Here is a 16953-nt window from a genome sequence, read left to right on the forward strand (position 1 = left end):
TGCATTCTAAAAGAAACGGAATGCTTCTATGATCTCATAGCAACAAACCCAAAATCCAGATACATTTAAAAACTGTGTTTTCGCTCTTTGTCCAGTTTTTCCAAAAGCTCCTAATCCGCCTTGAAACGTCTGAAAACACTTACGTTTATGTACTGTGCATGAGTAAAACGTAAGACACTTTGACGTGCGTCAATTCTGTCCGGGGTATCTTTCTTTCGGACTCATTGAAATTTTGCGGCAATGTAAAAAAATGGCCCAAAGTGTTTGGAAAATTGATGGAAAATGTGTTGTAACACAAGACTATAAAGTGGCAAATGTAATTGTAAATATTAATACACTATATGCACATAGGGTGATGATGTACTTTCACTAGAATCTCAGCCGCTAAGCCACTTCCACTCTCATAGCACTGAGGTAATTTGCCACCAAACATTAACAATATGTTTACTAAAAAAAAACGTTCACATTCCAGCGAACCGACAGCTCTGCAGCTGAGCATTGTTGAGTGCTTCTGTGATCAAGCCTCGAGTGAGTGCAAAAATTTACTTACAAGTTTTTGTCTATATTTGTGAATGCAACTTGAAACGTATAGCTTGAAGCCTTGGTTGTCAAATGTAGTGGTTTGATAATTTGTCTCACATCTTTGACATTGACAAAACGCGAAAGCGATCGTGCATATAGTCTATTGGCCAAAGCAAATCAAGTGAAATATTAGACTACTTTTAAGTAACAAATTAAATAAATGAAGCAATAGTGGTGCATCATGTGACCAAAATTGTGTCATCGTTTTCTAAAGCATTAGTTTTCACTTTTTTGTTTATTTATCCAGTTTGGAAAGCGTTTTCAAAACGTTTCATTTTAGTTGCCAAAAAACAGACCTCGGTGTGAACGAAAGGCTAAAACTGAGAGAAAAAAGATGGCCCCACACTGGCCCCGGGTCATATAGTTCGGCAGAGAAACAACGGTCGCATTTTATTAGTTCCTCAAACAATAATGCACAACCAGGCACAGTTTTAACTTGTCAACATTCTTGTCACAGCAGTACTCTCTCATCAACAAAAGATAAAAGAGAAACATTCAAAAACCTGACAGAGAACAGAAGAGAAAATGGTTTACGTTGCTGTCTAGAGAGAGACAAGCAGACTCTAGATTTAATACTCGATGGCAGAGTCAGTATTAAGCTTATATAGCCGTATAAATCAGACAAATACAAAGTCATCCTTAGTCACAAGAACACGTCAATCCTTTTTGATGGCTGCAGAATCTGCAGCTCCAGAAGCATTACATATTCAGTCAAAAATGCATAAAACATGAACACGTTCAAAAGCCGGTGTTCAGGTCTGTTCCAGAAACAGGACAATAAGAGGTGTGAATGTCGACTCACGCTTTTCCTGCTAATCCAGATCACTGAAGCCGCCCAGTCAATCACAGGCGCGTTTAATTGGTCCATTAACATGCTGATTGGAATAAAACGCCGGGTAGGGCTGAGATCATTCACAATCGGTTTCACTTAAACAACGTTCATGCCATTCAGATCTGCTAATGGTTTCTTGAACATCTGCATTCTTCTACCAAAGCAGATGGAACACTACTATAAAGACTTGAAGCTGTGTAATCAAGATAATAAAAAGACAACATATTTTATTGCGTTGTCTTCATTGGTTCCAAGCAATAACATACAGCATGACCAATGTGGTCTGAATCACAAACGAACACGTTTGTGAATAAATCAGTCAAAACAACTCACAAATGAGTTTCAACCTCACTGGATCAATTTACCCAAGTTAACACTTGAGCCCTGATGTATTCACACACGCATCAGAATTTATAGAAATTATGTCTTGGCTGTGTGCGCACACTTTAAAGGGACAGTTCACCCAAAAACGAAAATTCTGTCATCATTTACTCACCTTCAGATTGTTACAAACCAATATAAAAAAACAACGGAAGATATTTTCAAGAATGTCAGTAACCAAACAGATCTCATTCCCCCCCTGACTGCCATAGCAGGGTTTTCCTGGCTCAAAATGAGGCGGAGGTGGTGCCATCCTGATCTTGTACACACACACGAAGGCCTACCATAACTTTAAGTGGCTTAACCAAAGTGACTTTGACATATTGAAAGTTCTAATAAAATTGGATGAAAATGACAATTATTAAGTTATATAAAACATTACTTTTATTCAACCAACAGAAATGTTTTTTTAATCAAATAAAGCTTTTTTTATCATTTTCAACTAACTTTTCAGCCCACAATAGCCAACTGAATGAACCAGTCTTTCTAAATGAGCAAAGCTCATTCACATCTTGCATTCTCTGTGGTTCACTTTAAATGATTCAATGATCTCTTATATTCGCTAGTGACTGAAAAGTTCATTAGTTTAAATGAATTTGTTCAAATTAGTCATTCGTGTGTGAGTCGTTCTTAACGCAATGTGCGTTCATACTGGCGTACTCGCTGTGTACTGTATACGCTGATTCAACGATCCAACTGCACAGCTAAAGACATTACAATGATGTACGTCATGTTAATTTAAGACATTTCAAGAAATTAAACGTACTTGGATGCAAAACAAACAGCCGTGAAACACAGCTAGCTCTTGTTCTGCAACTCTTTTTAGCGCCTCAGTGTGCTAATAACGAAACAGCGCCTCTACTGTGGCGTAATGCCACAACTGCAGTTACAAATGACAGTCTGTTAAATGCACGCAGCATTTCTTGTGAAGACACCAGACATAATTATGGGTCGAGAGTCTGAGGCGGCACGACATGTGACGGAGGCGGCCGCCTCCAATTTCTCTATGCAGGAAAAACCCTGCATAGTAGGGAAAATAAATACTATGGGAGTCAATGGGGGGTGAGATCTGTTTGGTTACTGACATAATTCCAGATATCTTCCTTTTATACAGGTTTGTAACAATCTCATGTAAATGATGACATAATTTCCATTTTTTGGGTGAACCGTCCCTTTAAGAGCTAAATCTATACAGTTTTATACATTGGGCCTGTCATCTGCTAACTAATCCATAAGTCTTTACAAAATATCTAGTAGCGTGACAGTAAGACACACTGGAATGAACTACACGGTGTGTCTCTTATATATCAACGCTGCCCAGACTGATAACAGATCTATGCATGGACCCCAGTGAGAACCACAGAGATCTCCTAGAAGATGATTTACTTCTTCAGATATTGTGAATGTTTTGGCATTTCTCCTCATTCAAATAGGAAGCTTTTATTGAACAGGTGAGTCAATAGGGAGTCAACATGAGTTAAGTATTTACCTCAAGAGTCCAACAACAGATTCACTGTGTGACCGACATTTCAGAGCTGCTTTTGCCTTATAATGACTGGTTTCAGCCAAGAATTATTTCCTGTATGCGACTAAAATGTATTTATTTGTTTGTAGTTTGGACAAATAATCTTGGTCAAACAAATTCAGAATGGTCGTTTCTCAATTCCAAGAACGAAAAATGGACTGGGAATTGGGATGGACGCACCGCAGCGACTTCAAGTGGGTTCAGTACATGCAAGTCTCCATTCAAGAACCTCATTTCTATACTTCATAGTCATATTTTCTCAAACAGTGAAATGTGGGACGAAGTTTTACCAGGAATTTAGAAAATACACTGTAAACAATCAGTCCTTAGTACAATCAAATTGGAACCAACTTGGATTTGTGTGCAGTGTGAACAAAGCAAAAGTGTTTTTAGGCAAAGTGAAGCCTTGTTGGTTTTGCTGAAGTGCAGTATTTAGGGAAACTGTTGAGGAATAGCAATTGGTTAAACACCTCACATCTGCTCTCTGCATGTTTATGATAGAACGGCGCTTTGAGACTCGGTGCCCCAGAATGAACAGACGAAGGCAGCACGGCCTTACTGTCAAAAACCTGTCACTGCTCACTACCAGTTTGACAGGTTTGTGCTAAGCATTGCAAGTCCCCACGCAATGTTGGTTTGGGGAACACTATAAATGCCAACAGGGCCACAAATACTACTGCCCAGAGGGAAATAAATAGATGACACACAGAATTCATGATCAAACTGAGATCGTTTAATCCACAGAAAGGGTCGGGGGGCAATTCACAGAGTCCGGTGGTGCGAGTCTTATCGCAATCTAGTGATACGGTGCACCGCAAAACTAAACGATAATTTATTTGCATCTCATCTAAAGCAAATACTAGGAGGAGCTCAGGCATTACATTTCAAATCACTCACATCTGTGCCAAGACAAGCCTTACAAATAAAGCCTGCGGGTTTCAGGTGCTATTTTGATATATGACAATATACTATTGGATGACCATATTGACGTTATATAAAATGTATACTGTCAGGAACTTATGAAACTGTACTATCGTGTCTGAAAAAATGGTATTTGTCTGGTATTTTGTCCACAAACATGCTAATACTGTACCAAAGTAGTTTTTAAGGGTGGATAATAAAAGTACTGCATAATGGTAGTTTAGTATTCACTTTTTTTCATTCCCTAATAAATCCAATAGGTAAAAAAATGGTATTACCACAATAGCTTTGTATAAGCACACTGAAGTGGACAATGAATAAAGTGCATCTCTTTATTTGTGGTACTGTAAGGTTCTTTAAAGCATTCAGTTCTATGGAAGTGGCATGCTGTATTTTGCACCATAGTGCTAGCTAGTAAGGGAACTCCTTCACTCTCCCTCTCATGTTCATTTCATTCTTGAGCAAGTCATGAATGTGTGACAAATGAAAAGCTATGACACAAAGGAGCTTTCCCAAACATACTGAAGGGCTATTGAGCAATGCGCACTGGAGTTTGTTTGAAAGGAAAACCCGGAGGCTTGCCCCTGGAAACGGGAAACACCCGCAGAAGGAAAGAGGGGGTGAGGGAGTCAAGAATGACATAATTACTCGAAGAACACAAGTCAACGCGAGATCGAGTAAATCCCTCATTTCCCACTGATGGGGAGGCCCTGAGTTCACACTTAACGCGTTTGTTCCGTCTGTCCATCTGTGCTGTTTTTCAACATACGTTTAACGTACGTACACATGCGTCAGGCAGACGTCGCGTCGCGGGCGTTGCGTTTTAAACACGTCGCGTCAAGTTCAGAATAGTTCGACCTCGTTCGGTGTCGCTGCTGTGAACGCCCCTCAAGACCAGAGTTTTGCCGCACTGTCACTCTCTCACCTCGCGTACGGTCTCGCACGCGTTCAGTCGGACACTGCAGAGAACCGCGGTCCGTCCGGTTTGGAAAAGCCTAGGAGAGCACGCGCTCAGCGGCGAATTCGTTAAAGTGATTCAGTGCCACGTAATCGATCGCTCAAAGTGGATGAAATCGGCCGTGTGTCAGAGTTGCGCGTCTAGTCAGCGTTAAAGTTGAGACCACTGTTGCTTTCAAGGTTATTCTGGAAATGGAGCGCGCGGAACCCACGAGCGCGTCCGATCGCCCGCGTTTACGCATGCAAACTTGAATTGTAAGTGGGATGATCAGACATTGAATAGCTGAGCGAAGATATCACTACACCGTACACGAGTAACGTTAGACGCCTTCGGGACGTCTCGTACCGATGGCACACTGGAAGTGCACCGCTTCATGATGCAGCACTGCCGTTCTTCGCTGTACAATGCGGAAAGAAACGTCCCAAAAACGATGCACGCACGACACTTCCTTATCGGGATCTTTCCATCTTATCCTTTCCAGACAGAGAGGAACCCAACCCCCTTATCGCTCCCTTAACAACCCTCCCCTTGCCCAGAAGCAGCAGCCCGTGCTCGGTTTTCATTCCGGGGACTCACCGTTCTTGTGCTCCGGTGATGTCGATGTGAGGAGACACCGAATGCGGGAAAGGCAGAGGCTACGGCTCCGCTGCTCCGGGATAGGAGGAGGACCGATCTACACGCTTTCGCAGCCATCTCTGGAGTGAAACCCGGCCGAGGGAACGCAAGCGCTGCGGGCGAACCGACTGAGAGTGTTAGAGGAAAGGGAGGGGAATAGGAAGGGCTGTTGGGCTGGGCTAATATTTCATACACACACACACTCGAGCACACGACAAATGTTTAAAACGAAAGCTCGCATTACTTCCGCATTCGATGCAAGGCTGAGACTACTGCTTTTTAACGAGTGAAACTCTGACACGATTTTTTTGGGTCTTCTATTTCATTTCACACTCTGAAATCGGCAATATAAGGAAGAATGAATAACCCAGTCGTTGGGAAAACATGAAAGTTGTGTTGTGATTGGTCTAGCGGTTACCTGCTGGCAACGCTTGAACACGTTCCATCCAATAAGAAGACGAGCAGTTCACTCGTTGAGTTTGACAACTTGAAAAAAAACTTGAAGACGACGTCAATTATACGCGATTCGACCAATCAGAACGCGCGGGACGCTCTGGGCACGAGTGTGTATCTGACGTTCACTCTTAATGAAAGAGAAATAGTACATAGTTAGTATTTTATTTAACCATACTCCTTCCGATTTATAGCATAATGTCACTAATTCATTTGTATTCTAAAATATTCTAATGTGTGTATGTACAGTACCAAGCAGTGTTACATTATTGGAATTAATTAGGAACTACAGTATTAACAAATACTGCACGAGACGTATTTTGCTATCAAACTGTCTGTACCTCCATGGTACCATAACCGTATTTTTAATAAAGGTTATACATTCTTCAAACAATGTACATGAGTAGAAATGCGTCTTTTACCGTCACCTTGACTAGCTAACGCTCCTCTGTGTTACTATGTAATTTATTTCTTTGTCTTGGCAACTGATCTATCGTGTGCATTATATAATTATATCTCTATTATTAGTTTGTCCTTCAAACAATTCTCTGAAGGTAGGGGATGAGAAAATGTCAATGCACATTCAATACAGTCTCTCTAGACTTCAAATAATAACAAAAAGCACACAGGAATTCAGTGTACTAATACATGCACCAAAATTGTTTCTCATTTTAGGACAGTTTTAAGTCCATCTGTGGGTCTTGTTGTTTGACCTCAAAAAGACAGCAAAACACAATTGATTATTTCAAATATTGTTTTTGCTCAAAGGTTGCATAAGTGGGGTCACACCCTGTGTAGCTCATATTTGCTACATGTTGCTACACATTACAAAGTCCAACCAATAGACGGTCTTTAGCTGTGTGTGTCTTTAACACAAACGATTCTATACTACAACTTCATTGCAATTCAAAAGATCAATCATCTAATTATTTAACCATTGAGCCCAACAATTACTATTATTACGATCTAAATCATCTTTTGGGGGGGATATAATTTGTTACTTTTTCAGAGCTTAACTCTGATTTGTTAAATTATGTGTAAAATGACATATTTATATTTAAATTCTATGAAGAGTCATCTGTAAGCAAGCCATGTTACTGTAAGTTGTTGTGAGTGTAAATACAATAGCTAGTTGAAGTTTTCAAAACATTGCACTGTTTGTTCAAAGTCTACATGAGCGGGAAGTTGTTAGGGACTTCAGTATTGTTTTGTGACCTATTTTTGAGTGAATATGGAATGAGAAATGGGGGCGTGGCTTGTTTGACTGGATGTAGAAAATAAATGAAGCTGATAGTTGGAGGGGAGGAGTTAGCAGATGACTTGCCCAAACCATCAAACTGAGGTCATCATGAAGGATCCCCATTTCAGAGCGGAAGTACGTTTTCAGATTTAAGATAAACATTTTTCTTCACCACAAAACTGGTAATGTGAGCTAATGAAATAAACACATTTTGATTTCATCGGGACTGTAAGAATCCCAACCAACCAAACTGTCTCAACCAAAGTCTTGCGCAGTACTATTCATATCGCCAACCAATGGCAGATTAGAGTAGTCCTTTGAAAAAGCTGTTAATTTTTGCAGTTCCATATAGAGGCACAGAAATGACACAGCATTTACACATCTGTCAGAACATGCTGATTGTTGTTGTTCTTCGTTAACAATTTCACAGACTGTAGACCATGAGATGCATACATCAGATCTTGCAGAGTGATCAGATGAGGAGAACTACAACTACAACCGATTGTTATTCAAGAAGTCATTCTTCAAGGTATAGGTCAGAGGTGACCTGTATTACCTTTGAGCTCTGGTTCCACCCAAGGTTTCTCCATAACACCAAGGAGTTTTTACCGCCACTGTTTGCCTTTTGCAACAAGCCATACATAAATAAAACCAAACTGCTGCCTGTAAAGCTGGTTTTTTAATTTAAATAAAAAAACGTTACAAAAAATTGAGAAAAAAGTGAACTGATGTGTTGCAAAGTTCAGTTTCAACTATATAAATTAATTTACTTTTAATGTTTAACCTTATGCATGACAACAGTAGGTTGAAAAGTTATTTTCATTGTTTTATTCAATTAGAAACTATAATTAAACAAACTTGATCTATAATTTGATCTATATATTGAACATTTACAGATGGTCATTAGTGCTGTAGAGCAAAAACAGCATGTGCATTCAACAGCTGTAAGACTTATGCACATTGTTAACTTGAACCATGTGATTGCAGCAGAGGCTAAAAAAGGCGCAGTGAGTTTATTCCCTCACACCTGTTGCTCAGTCACACACTGCAAAAATGACATACTAAGTGTTTTTGTCTTGTTTTGTAGTACAAATATCTAAACATTCTTAAATCAAGACTAAATATCTACGGTCACTTTTCTTGTCAAGTAATTGTATATTGATTTAAGAAGTTTTAGATATGTTTACTACAAAAAGACAAAAATGCTTAGTAAGAATGTAATTTTTTGCAGGGCAGATTCCTAAAGGCCCATTCCTAACAACCACTGCTGCCTGAAAACAAGCTTGACATGCTGATTCTCTGCCTACAACTCTTTCCGGGCTGTTCCTCTGTTGCTGCGGGAGTGTACATTTTGAGCCGGTTCCACCTAATGAGTCTTATCAGTGAATCAGCATGATTAACATGAACTTCATATGAACGTTGACAGATACGTCAAACAGATAAAACAAAACGTCTCTGGTTACTGTCGTAACCTCGGTTCCTTGAGAGTGGGAACGAGACATTGCGTGAAACGCTAGGGCAATCCCCTTCTCCAAACCTTTACTGAGTCTTTATTGCACAACGCCAGTAAAATGAAAATTGTAACTGGCCAATGCTGGTCAAGATGGCGCTTAGGGGTGTGGCGCCACCCCTATATAACCCGCCGCCTGGACCGCATTCCTTCAGAATCTTACAACTGAACATTACAGCGTGACGATCTGAGAACGGCGGTTTACGCAATGTCTCGTTCCCTCCTCTCAGGGAACCGAGGTTATGACAGTAACCGGAGACGTTCCCTTTCGAGAGAGGTCTCTCCACATTGTGTGGAACGCTAGGGGAACCGAATAAAATCACGCTGTCGTGATCGTGGCAGAAGAACCCAAATGCAGGCAGGCAGTGAAGGGGTTAACAGACAAGACTTTAATAAATAAAGAACAAACAAAATACCCACGAGGGGGTGACACGAAAACAAACTTGAAAATAAAAGACTTCCCACGAGGGGGACAAAACGAAAACAAGAAAAGTAAAAACTAAACTAAAGGACACGACCAAACGTCTTAAATCAAACACACGACAAGGGTAAAACACAACACTCACGGAACACGGGCACGGCTAGGAACAAGGAACACTCGACGAGGTAAACAGAACATACAAAACGTAACATAGTACATCCAAGCGACATGGTACAGGGATACATACGTAATACACGAGCACAGGACAATGAAACATGAGGGTATATAAAGGGAACACAAACGAGGGATAACGACAAGGGGCAGGTGTGGTTAATCAAACACTCAGGGAAAGATTACGAGGAAACGAGATGGCGGGAACAGAGACGAGACACTGGAGAGAACGCATATTATTGTCAAAAGGACAATAATATGTTTCTCTCCACACATAACCAAAGACTTTGCCATGGCTCTGCTACAGGACCAAGAAAAACATGACTAAAGAAGCAGAGCCATGACAGAAGCCCCCCCTTTAATGAGCACCTCCAGGTGCTCACCAAGGGGTAGACGGACAAGACAAGGCAGACTGAGACAAAGACAAGACCAGACAAAACATGGAGAACAGAATCAGTGGAAGACAAGACAAAATAACAATGGGACTAGGGTGGGACATCAAAAATAACAAACATGGGAGGGGGGGTGGGGCCAAACAAGGGCCCATAGGGGGCAGTCCATGGGAGTGGGGAGAAGTCCCAGTCCCCGGCTGCGCTCGAGGGCGCGGAGTCCTGGGGGACTTAGGGGGAGTCCTGGGGGGGACAGTGTTTGGCCCTGGGAGTCTCCCAGGGACTGGCTGGAAGGCCAACTGGAAAGGGCTTGACGCCGGCTGGAAGGCCGGCTGGACAAGGCTTGACGCCGGCTGGAAGGCCGGCTGGACAGGGCTTGACGCCGGCTGGATGGCCGACTGGATGGCCGGCTGGATGGCCGGCTGGATGGCCGGCTGGAGGACCGACTGGATGGCCGGCTGGGACGCCGGCTGGAGGACCGACTGGATGGCCGGACTGGACGCCGGCTGGATCACCGGACTGGACGCCGGCTGGAAGGCCGGCTGGACAGGACTTGACGCCGGCTGGAACACCGGACTGAACGCCGGCTGCACCGGACTGGACGCCGGCTGGACCACCGGACTGGACACCGGCTGGACCACCGGACTGGACGCCGGCTGGACCACCGGACTGGACGCCGGCTGGACCACCGGACTGGACGCCGGCTGGATCACCGGACTGGACGCCGGCTGGATCGCCGGACTGGACGCCGGCTGAATCGCCGGACTGGATCACCGGACTGGACGCTGGCCTGGACGCCCGCTGCACCTGACTGGACGCCGGCTGCACCAGACTGGACACAGGACTGGACACAAGACTGGACACCAAACAGGACGCCGGCCGCACCGGACTGGACGCCGGCTGCACTGGCGTGGACGCTCCTCCGCTGCGCCTCTCCCTCCTTCTCCGCACCACCTGATCCATAGCCGACCTTGGCGAATCCGTGGGGACCGGAGGGAGTTCCGCAGCGGAGGAATCAGCCGACGTCATCCCCGGATCCCCTCCCTCCCGCTCGCTACCGGCGTCACCAGAGTGAACGGGGACCGTGGAGCTCAAGCCGGAGGGTACCGAGTCCCCCCGGGCAGCGGCAGTCAGGTCGAGGCCCTCCGGCGTGATCGACCGTGATGTGGAAGTCCCACGTGGAACCCCACCCCCGGGATCGTCCCGGTTGGCCACGAACCTGACCATTGCCGCGAACCCTAGGGGACCCAGCAGCCTCTTCTCAGACGGGGTGAGGCGCTGAGTGAGGCAGCAGTTGAATATCGTCTTCAACTCTGCCTCGTTGAACTCAGCCCTCTCAGCCACCGCCGAGAATGCCCCGGCGAACTCCCGATTCCCGTAGTTCCCCTGGCGGAAACCTAACAGCAAGCGGGCTTGAGCGGACCGTGAGGACGACGCCGTGCCGTCCATCTTGCTGCCTGCTGGGTTCTGAATTGGCTCGTGTATTCTGTCGTGATCGTGGCAGAAGAACCCAAATGCAGGCAGGCAGTGAAGGGGTTAACAGACAAGACTTTAATAAATAAAGAACAAACAAAATACCCACGAGGGGGTGACACGAAAACAAACTTGAAAATAAAAGACTTCCCACGAGGGGGACAAAACGAAAACAAGAAAAGTAAAAACTAAACTAAAGGACACGACCAAACGTCTTAAATCAAACACACGACAAGGGTAAAACACAACACTCACGGAACACGGGCACGGCTAGGAACAAGGAACACTCGACGAGGTAAACAGAACATACAAAACGTAACATAGTACATCCAAGCGACATGGTACAGGGATACATACGTAATACACGAGCACAGGACAATGAAACATGCGGGTATATAAAGGGAACACAAACGAGGGATAACGACAAGGGGCAGGTGTGGTTAATCAAACACTCAGGGAAAGATTACGAGGAAACGAGATGGCGGGAACAGAGACGAGACACTGGAGAGAACGCATATTATTGTCAAAAGGACAATAATATGTTTCTCTCCACACATAACCAAAGACTTTGCCATGGCTCTGCTACAGGACCAAGAAAAACATGACTAAAGAAGCAGAGCCATGACACACGCCGTGAGAGCAGCAAAGAGCGAAAACCCAGCGCTCCCCCGCATGATCAGGATAAAAAGAGGAGAAAACCCCCTCAACCAATGGGCATAGCCACGTGCATGAGTATCAAGCCCATTGCATGCCACGCAAGCGGGAGCCAATCCGAATGGTCCTAAACTTTGGCAAAAATTTGCATACCCACTCACATTTAATGCGAGCTGAGCTGTGTTGCCGCGCTAGGCTCAGGGCGGCAGTTCACACAGCAAAGTGAAATTGTTATTGGCAATAGATAGCAGTGCACGGTGTAGCCGGGCACTTGCTAATAATAACTACCAGCAGGCAGGTTTGCCCCCCTCCGGCGAAAATTAGGAGACCTAGTAGCTCGATGAGGTGAATTGAACGGGGCGAAAACAAGAACCGTTCACTCCGCATCACCGTCCCAAGTCGCAATGCATCACTGATCCAAGCGATGCAAAAAGCGAAGACGTATTCTGCGTATTCTGCGAAGACCAGCCCGCTGCCGCACAAATGTCCTGAACAGACACCCCTCTCGACCAAGTCCATGAAGAGGCCACAGCTCTAGTAGAGTGGGCCCTAAGATCGATCGGGCAGTCCTCACCCTGACTGGTGTATGCCAGCGCTATCGCGTCCGTTATCCAATGAGACAACCTCTGCTTTGAAACGGGACGTCCCTTTGCTAGTCTGCCGTAGCAAGCGAATAGCTGGTCATACTGTCTAAACGAGGCAGACCGCTCAATGTAAATCCTCAAAGCCCGCACCGGGCACAGTGCGCGCTGATCGTCATCCTGCAAGACTGGCGGCTCCGGGGAGAAAGCAGGCAGGGATATAACTTGAGCTCTAAACGGTGTCGAGAGCGACTTAGGCACATAACCCACTTTCAGTTTGAGCATGACGCTGCAGTCGTTAGGTCCTAACCGCATGTAAGCGGCGTCGATAGACAGGTCCTTAACGCCATCCGGGTTAGGTTCTTCCCCGTCCAGAGAACGCAGCAGCTGAGCCTGGAAGACCTGGAGGACCACCATGGTGTGTAGAGCAAAGGCAGCCTCTCCATAGGCGGCATACGCCTTCTCTGCTATGTGGGCGGTCATCCGGCATGGCTTAGACGGCAGCACCGCCTCGGACCGCAGAGATGACGAAGATGGGCCAAGGTGCGCCGCAATCGCTTGCTCGCGAGAGGAATGCTCGCATAGCCATGGGCTTCCGCCCCATCCACCAGGGTGAAAATGGCCGATCCTGAGGCATGGGAGTGACCCGACTGGGGTGCAGTCCACGCTTTCATGAACTCCTTGTGGACATCGGGGAAAAAAGGTGCGCGTTTCTTCTAGGCGGCGGACGGCTGAAGAAACCACGTGTCCAGCTTACTCCTCGCCGGCTTGTCAGGGGAGTCCCACTCGAGGCCAAGGTCTTGTACAGCCCTGGTGAGGACACGGACAAACTCCTCGTGAAGCGCTGGGGGGGCATCCCACTCCGCCCGCTCCTTCTCTGACTCCGACAGATCCCTGTCCGAAGCCGCCAATGACATGAGCTTGTCCTCATCTCCCAACATGCCAAATCGGACCACCTCCACGGCTTCATCAGCGGGACAGAGGCTCTCATCCGTGAAGAACACAGGAGACCCGGGGGGCTGAGAGCGCTGACGGCGGTCCGGCTCTCTATCTCCCCGGGGGGGAGGGGCGGCGGGACGCTGCCTAGCAAAATCTTTGAGGGCTGCGACTCTCTGAGCCTTCAGCACCCGCACCAGAAGGTCGTCGCAGTGCAGGCAGTTAGACTCTGAGGGAGCCCCCTCTGCATGGGCCAGACCCAGGCAGAGAACGCAGTATGCTCATACTGCATGTCCTGGGGTCGATGGGCCCTGAACATAAGGTACAATTCGGCATCCCGGAACACACGAGCAGAAGGATCCGATGAATTCCTCTTCTCTGGGGCGTATCCTCAACAGTATGCAAAGGTGGGTGAAGGAGAAAGATTCAGAGGGAATGCGGTCCATGCGGCGGGTTATATAGGGGTGGCGCCACACCCCCAAGTGCCGTCTTGACCGGCATTGGCCAGTTACAATTTTCATTTTACAATGTTGTGCAATAAGGACTCAGTAAAGGTATGGAGAAGGGGATTCCTTCGTTTCATGCAATGTAGAGAGACCTCTCTCGAAAGGGAACCCAAGCTCTGTTCTTAAAGCCCTTCAGTAATGTCAAGGGATTGTATTTTGTTGACAATAAACATACACATTCAGTATCGGGGACTGAATGTAGTATGTGCTCTAAGGACGTTAGACTAAGACTAGAAGAAAAGAAAACATCTCCCCTCCCATGTTAAATAAGGGCAGTGCTCACTCTAACCCACCCTTTCATATGCACACACACAGAAAACTGCTAATACAACTAGAAACATTTCCTGTAGGAAATACTAATGTTTACAATGTCAGAAAATAGTATTTAGATAAGCTAAAACAAAGAAAAGTTTAGCTTTCACGTTTGACACAGGTGCTCAAAAGGTTCTTCACGGCAATGCCATAGAAGAACCATTTTTGGTTCCGCAAAGAACCATTAAGTCAAAGGTTCGTTAAAGAACCATCTCTTTCTTACATTTGTATAATCTGAAGGACCTTTTTTACCACAAAGAACCTTTTTTGAAACAGAAGGTTCTTCAGATGTTGAAGGTTCTTCATGGAACCAAAAGACTCTTTTATGGCATCAAAGAATCTTTTGATGCACCTTTTTTTTAAGAGTGTATGCAAATATTATTATCACTGACTGTGAGTTATTTCTGAACGTTTCCAAAAAAAGCCATGTCACATCAATCTTGTGTTCAAATATTTCAACATTACATTCATAAATCTGCATATAAATGTATTTTGGCATTATTAGCATTGCCATAAACAATTATGTCATTTGTTAACATAAAATAATGTTTGAGAACATCATTACAGCGTTGCCTTGTAAACATTTTTCTTAAACAACCTTGGCACAGTAACGTCCCATTTCAATTACGCTTAACGCCCCATTTCAAGGTCAAGTTCCAAGCATTCAGTCAGGTTTGTAACCACAGCGACACAGACAACATTTGTCAGCACCTGTATGCACCACTCCTACAGGTCACAACAGAATCAAGAGAGGGAGTGAGCACCGGACATATTTTGTACTTCACTAACCCATGTAAAAAAATCCATACACACCAAGGCACAAATATTTATTAGAACAGGTTGCAAAAGAAGATATTTTGAGAAATGTCTCAATGCTTTTGTGTCCATACATTGGAAGTCAATGGGTTTCGATGTTGTTTGGTTAACCAACGTTCTTTAAAATATCTTCTGTGTGTTTTGCAGAAGGATGAAAGACGGGCCCAATTTCATAATGACATGGGTCAATACATTTTTTTTGGGGGTGAACTATCCCTTTAACAGGCACATGTTTTTAATGACTTGTCTCTCTGGTATGGATTCCACACCTGATGACTTGGCTTTCCTGTCATGCCAAACAGGACAAACACGCGTGCCGACGCAGTGATCGGGCAAGATAAGCAGAAATCTGAACCTGCATTACTTGTTGTGTAGAAACAAACACACACCTTCAATTAGCACTGTATGTCTGGGCTGTAATCTGAGTCTTGTTCTTTCATTCATACACACACCGATGAAAGATAAAACAGCAACAACTACTTCTCTACCGCTATGAAGATAATATCTGCTGCAGAGCTCATGTTGACTGGTTTTTAAATTCTGAACAGAAGCGTTGCACCTTTGTCCAAGAGTTTTCAATTGGTCCAAACATTTATAATTCAGTCAGGGCACAACCAGTTCTCAATGAAAAATTGGACTTTCTATACATTGAATTAGAAATATACGTATAGGATTCAACTGATAACAAATGACTGATAAAACGGAAACAAACTATGAACTACTTAAAACAAAACAAATATACTATAAATAATCATATGCTTATGCTAACACTAATATACTCACACTTAACAAATTTAAAATGAAATGTATCTTTAGTGTATCCCAGTAACGTAATGTATGTACAGTATGAACAAGACAGAACATGCATGATCATCAACATCACCTACATGATACAACCATGTGCTTTTCTCTACGATATACAAACATCCAAACAGATGATCAACGAAAGGCATATATGCCACCAATATGGCTAGCTCGGTCATGCTGTAGGCGTATGGTACTGAATAGGTCTATTGTGATAAAGAAAACTTGCGTGCAGATGTTATCAGAATGCCCACTCTTGCCTATGGCTTTCGCTCTAAACGCCAGCCAGAAAGACCCTAAACTCTGAGGAACCAGACTTTATCTCATGGAAATGCAACATTAAAATAAGCTTGGGGCATACAAAAAACTGCTCCAAAATCCCAAATACATTTTAAACATCAAAACTTCTTTGCTACTTTTTAAAGAAAAGAATGTCCCTGTACATTCCCTGTTTACAGACGTTTTGTATGCATACCGTTTGACAGTGCAAAACAAAAGATCATATTTTATTCTAGCTGTAAGCAGCCGCTTAGAAACTCTTTATGATTTGAAGAGAGATTCTGACAGCCTGACATCAGAGAGATTAGATATGCAGAACACTGAACCAGTGATCTATTACTGATAGACTGAAATAGTCTCAAATATAGCAGTAAGTTATTATTTTACACATTATAAATGGCTGACTTGCTCTCAATGGATTTGAACTCAGATCTCAAAATTGAATGAGACGATTTATAGACATACAACAAGAAATTGGTAAAAATTGGGCAAAATAGAGACGTCTTCAGTCTGGCTGTACTTTCCTAAATGAATGTGAGAACAGTCCGTTTTTTCAGTATCAGTGCTGCAGTTATTTTTGCACATCACTGATAC

The 16953-nt window shown here is 44.2% G+C and overlaps 1 protein-coding gene across 1 annotated transcript in view; it reads right to left on the minus strand.

The window, feature by feature from the left end:
* The window catches only part of mcu (mitochondrial calcium uniporter), a 76790-nt gene extending 70206 nt beyond the window's left edge, over positions 1-6584 (minus strand). Inside the window, exon 1 of the mRNA XM_057342090.1 lies at positions 5776-6584. Coding sequence (XP_057198073.1) covers positions 5776-5892 — 117 coding nt within the window. The 5' untranslated portion in view covers positions 5893-6584. The remainder of the gene's footprint in view (positions 1-5775) is intronic.
* Between the last annotated feature and the right edge of the window lie 10369 nt (positions 6585-16953).

The sequence above is a fragment of the Triplophysa rosa genome, linkage group LG9, assembly GCF_024868665.1.
Source record: "Triplophysa rosa linkage group LG9, Trosa_1v2, whole genome shotgun sequence".
Lineage (NCBI taxonomy): Eukaryota > Metazoa > Chordata > Actinopteri > Cypriniformes > Nemacheilidae > Triplophysa > Triplophysa rosa.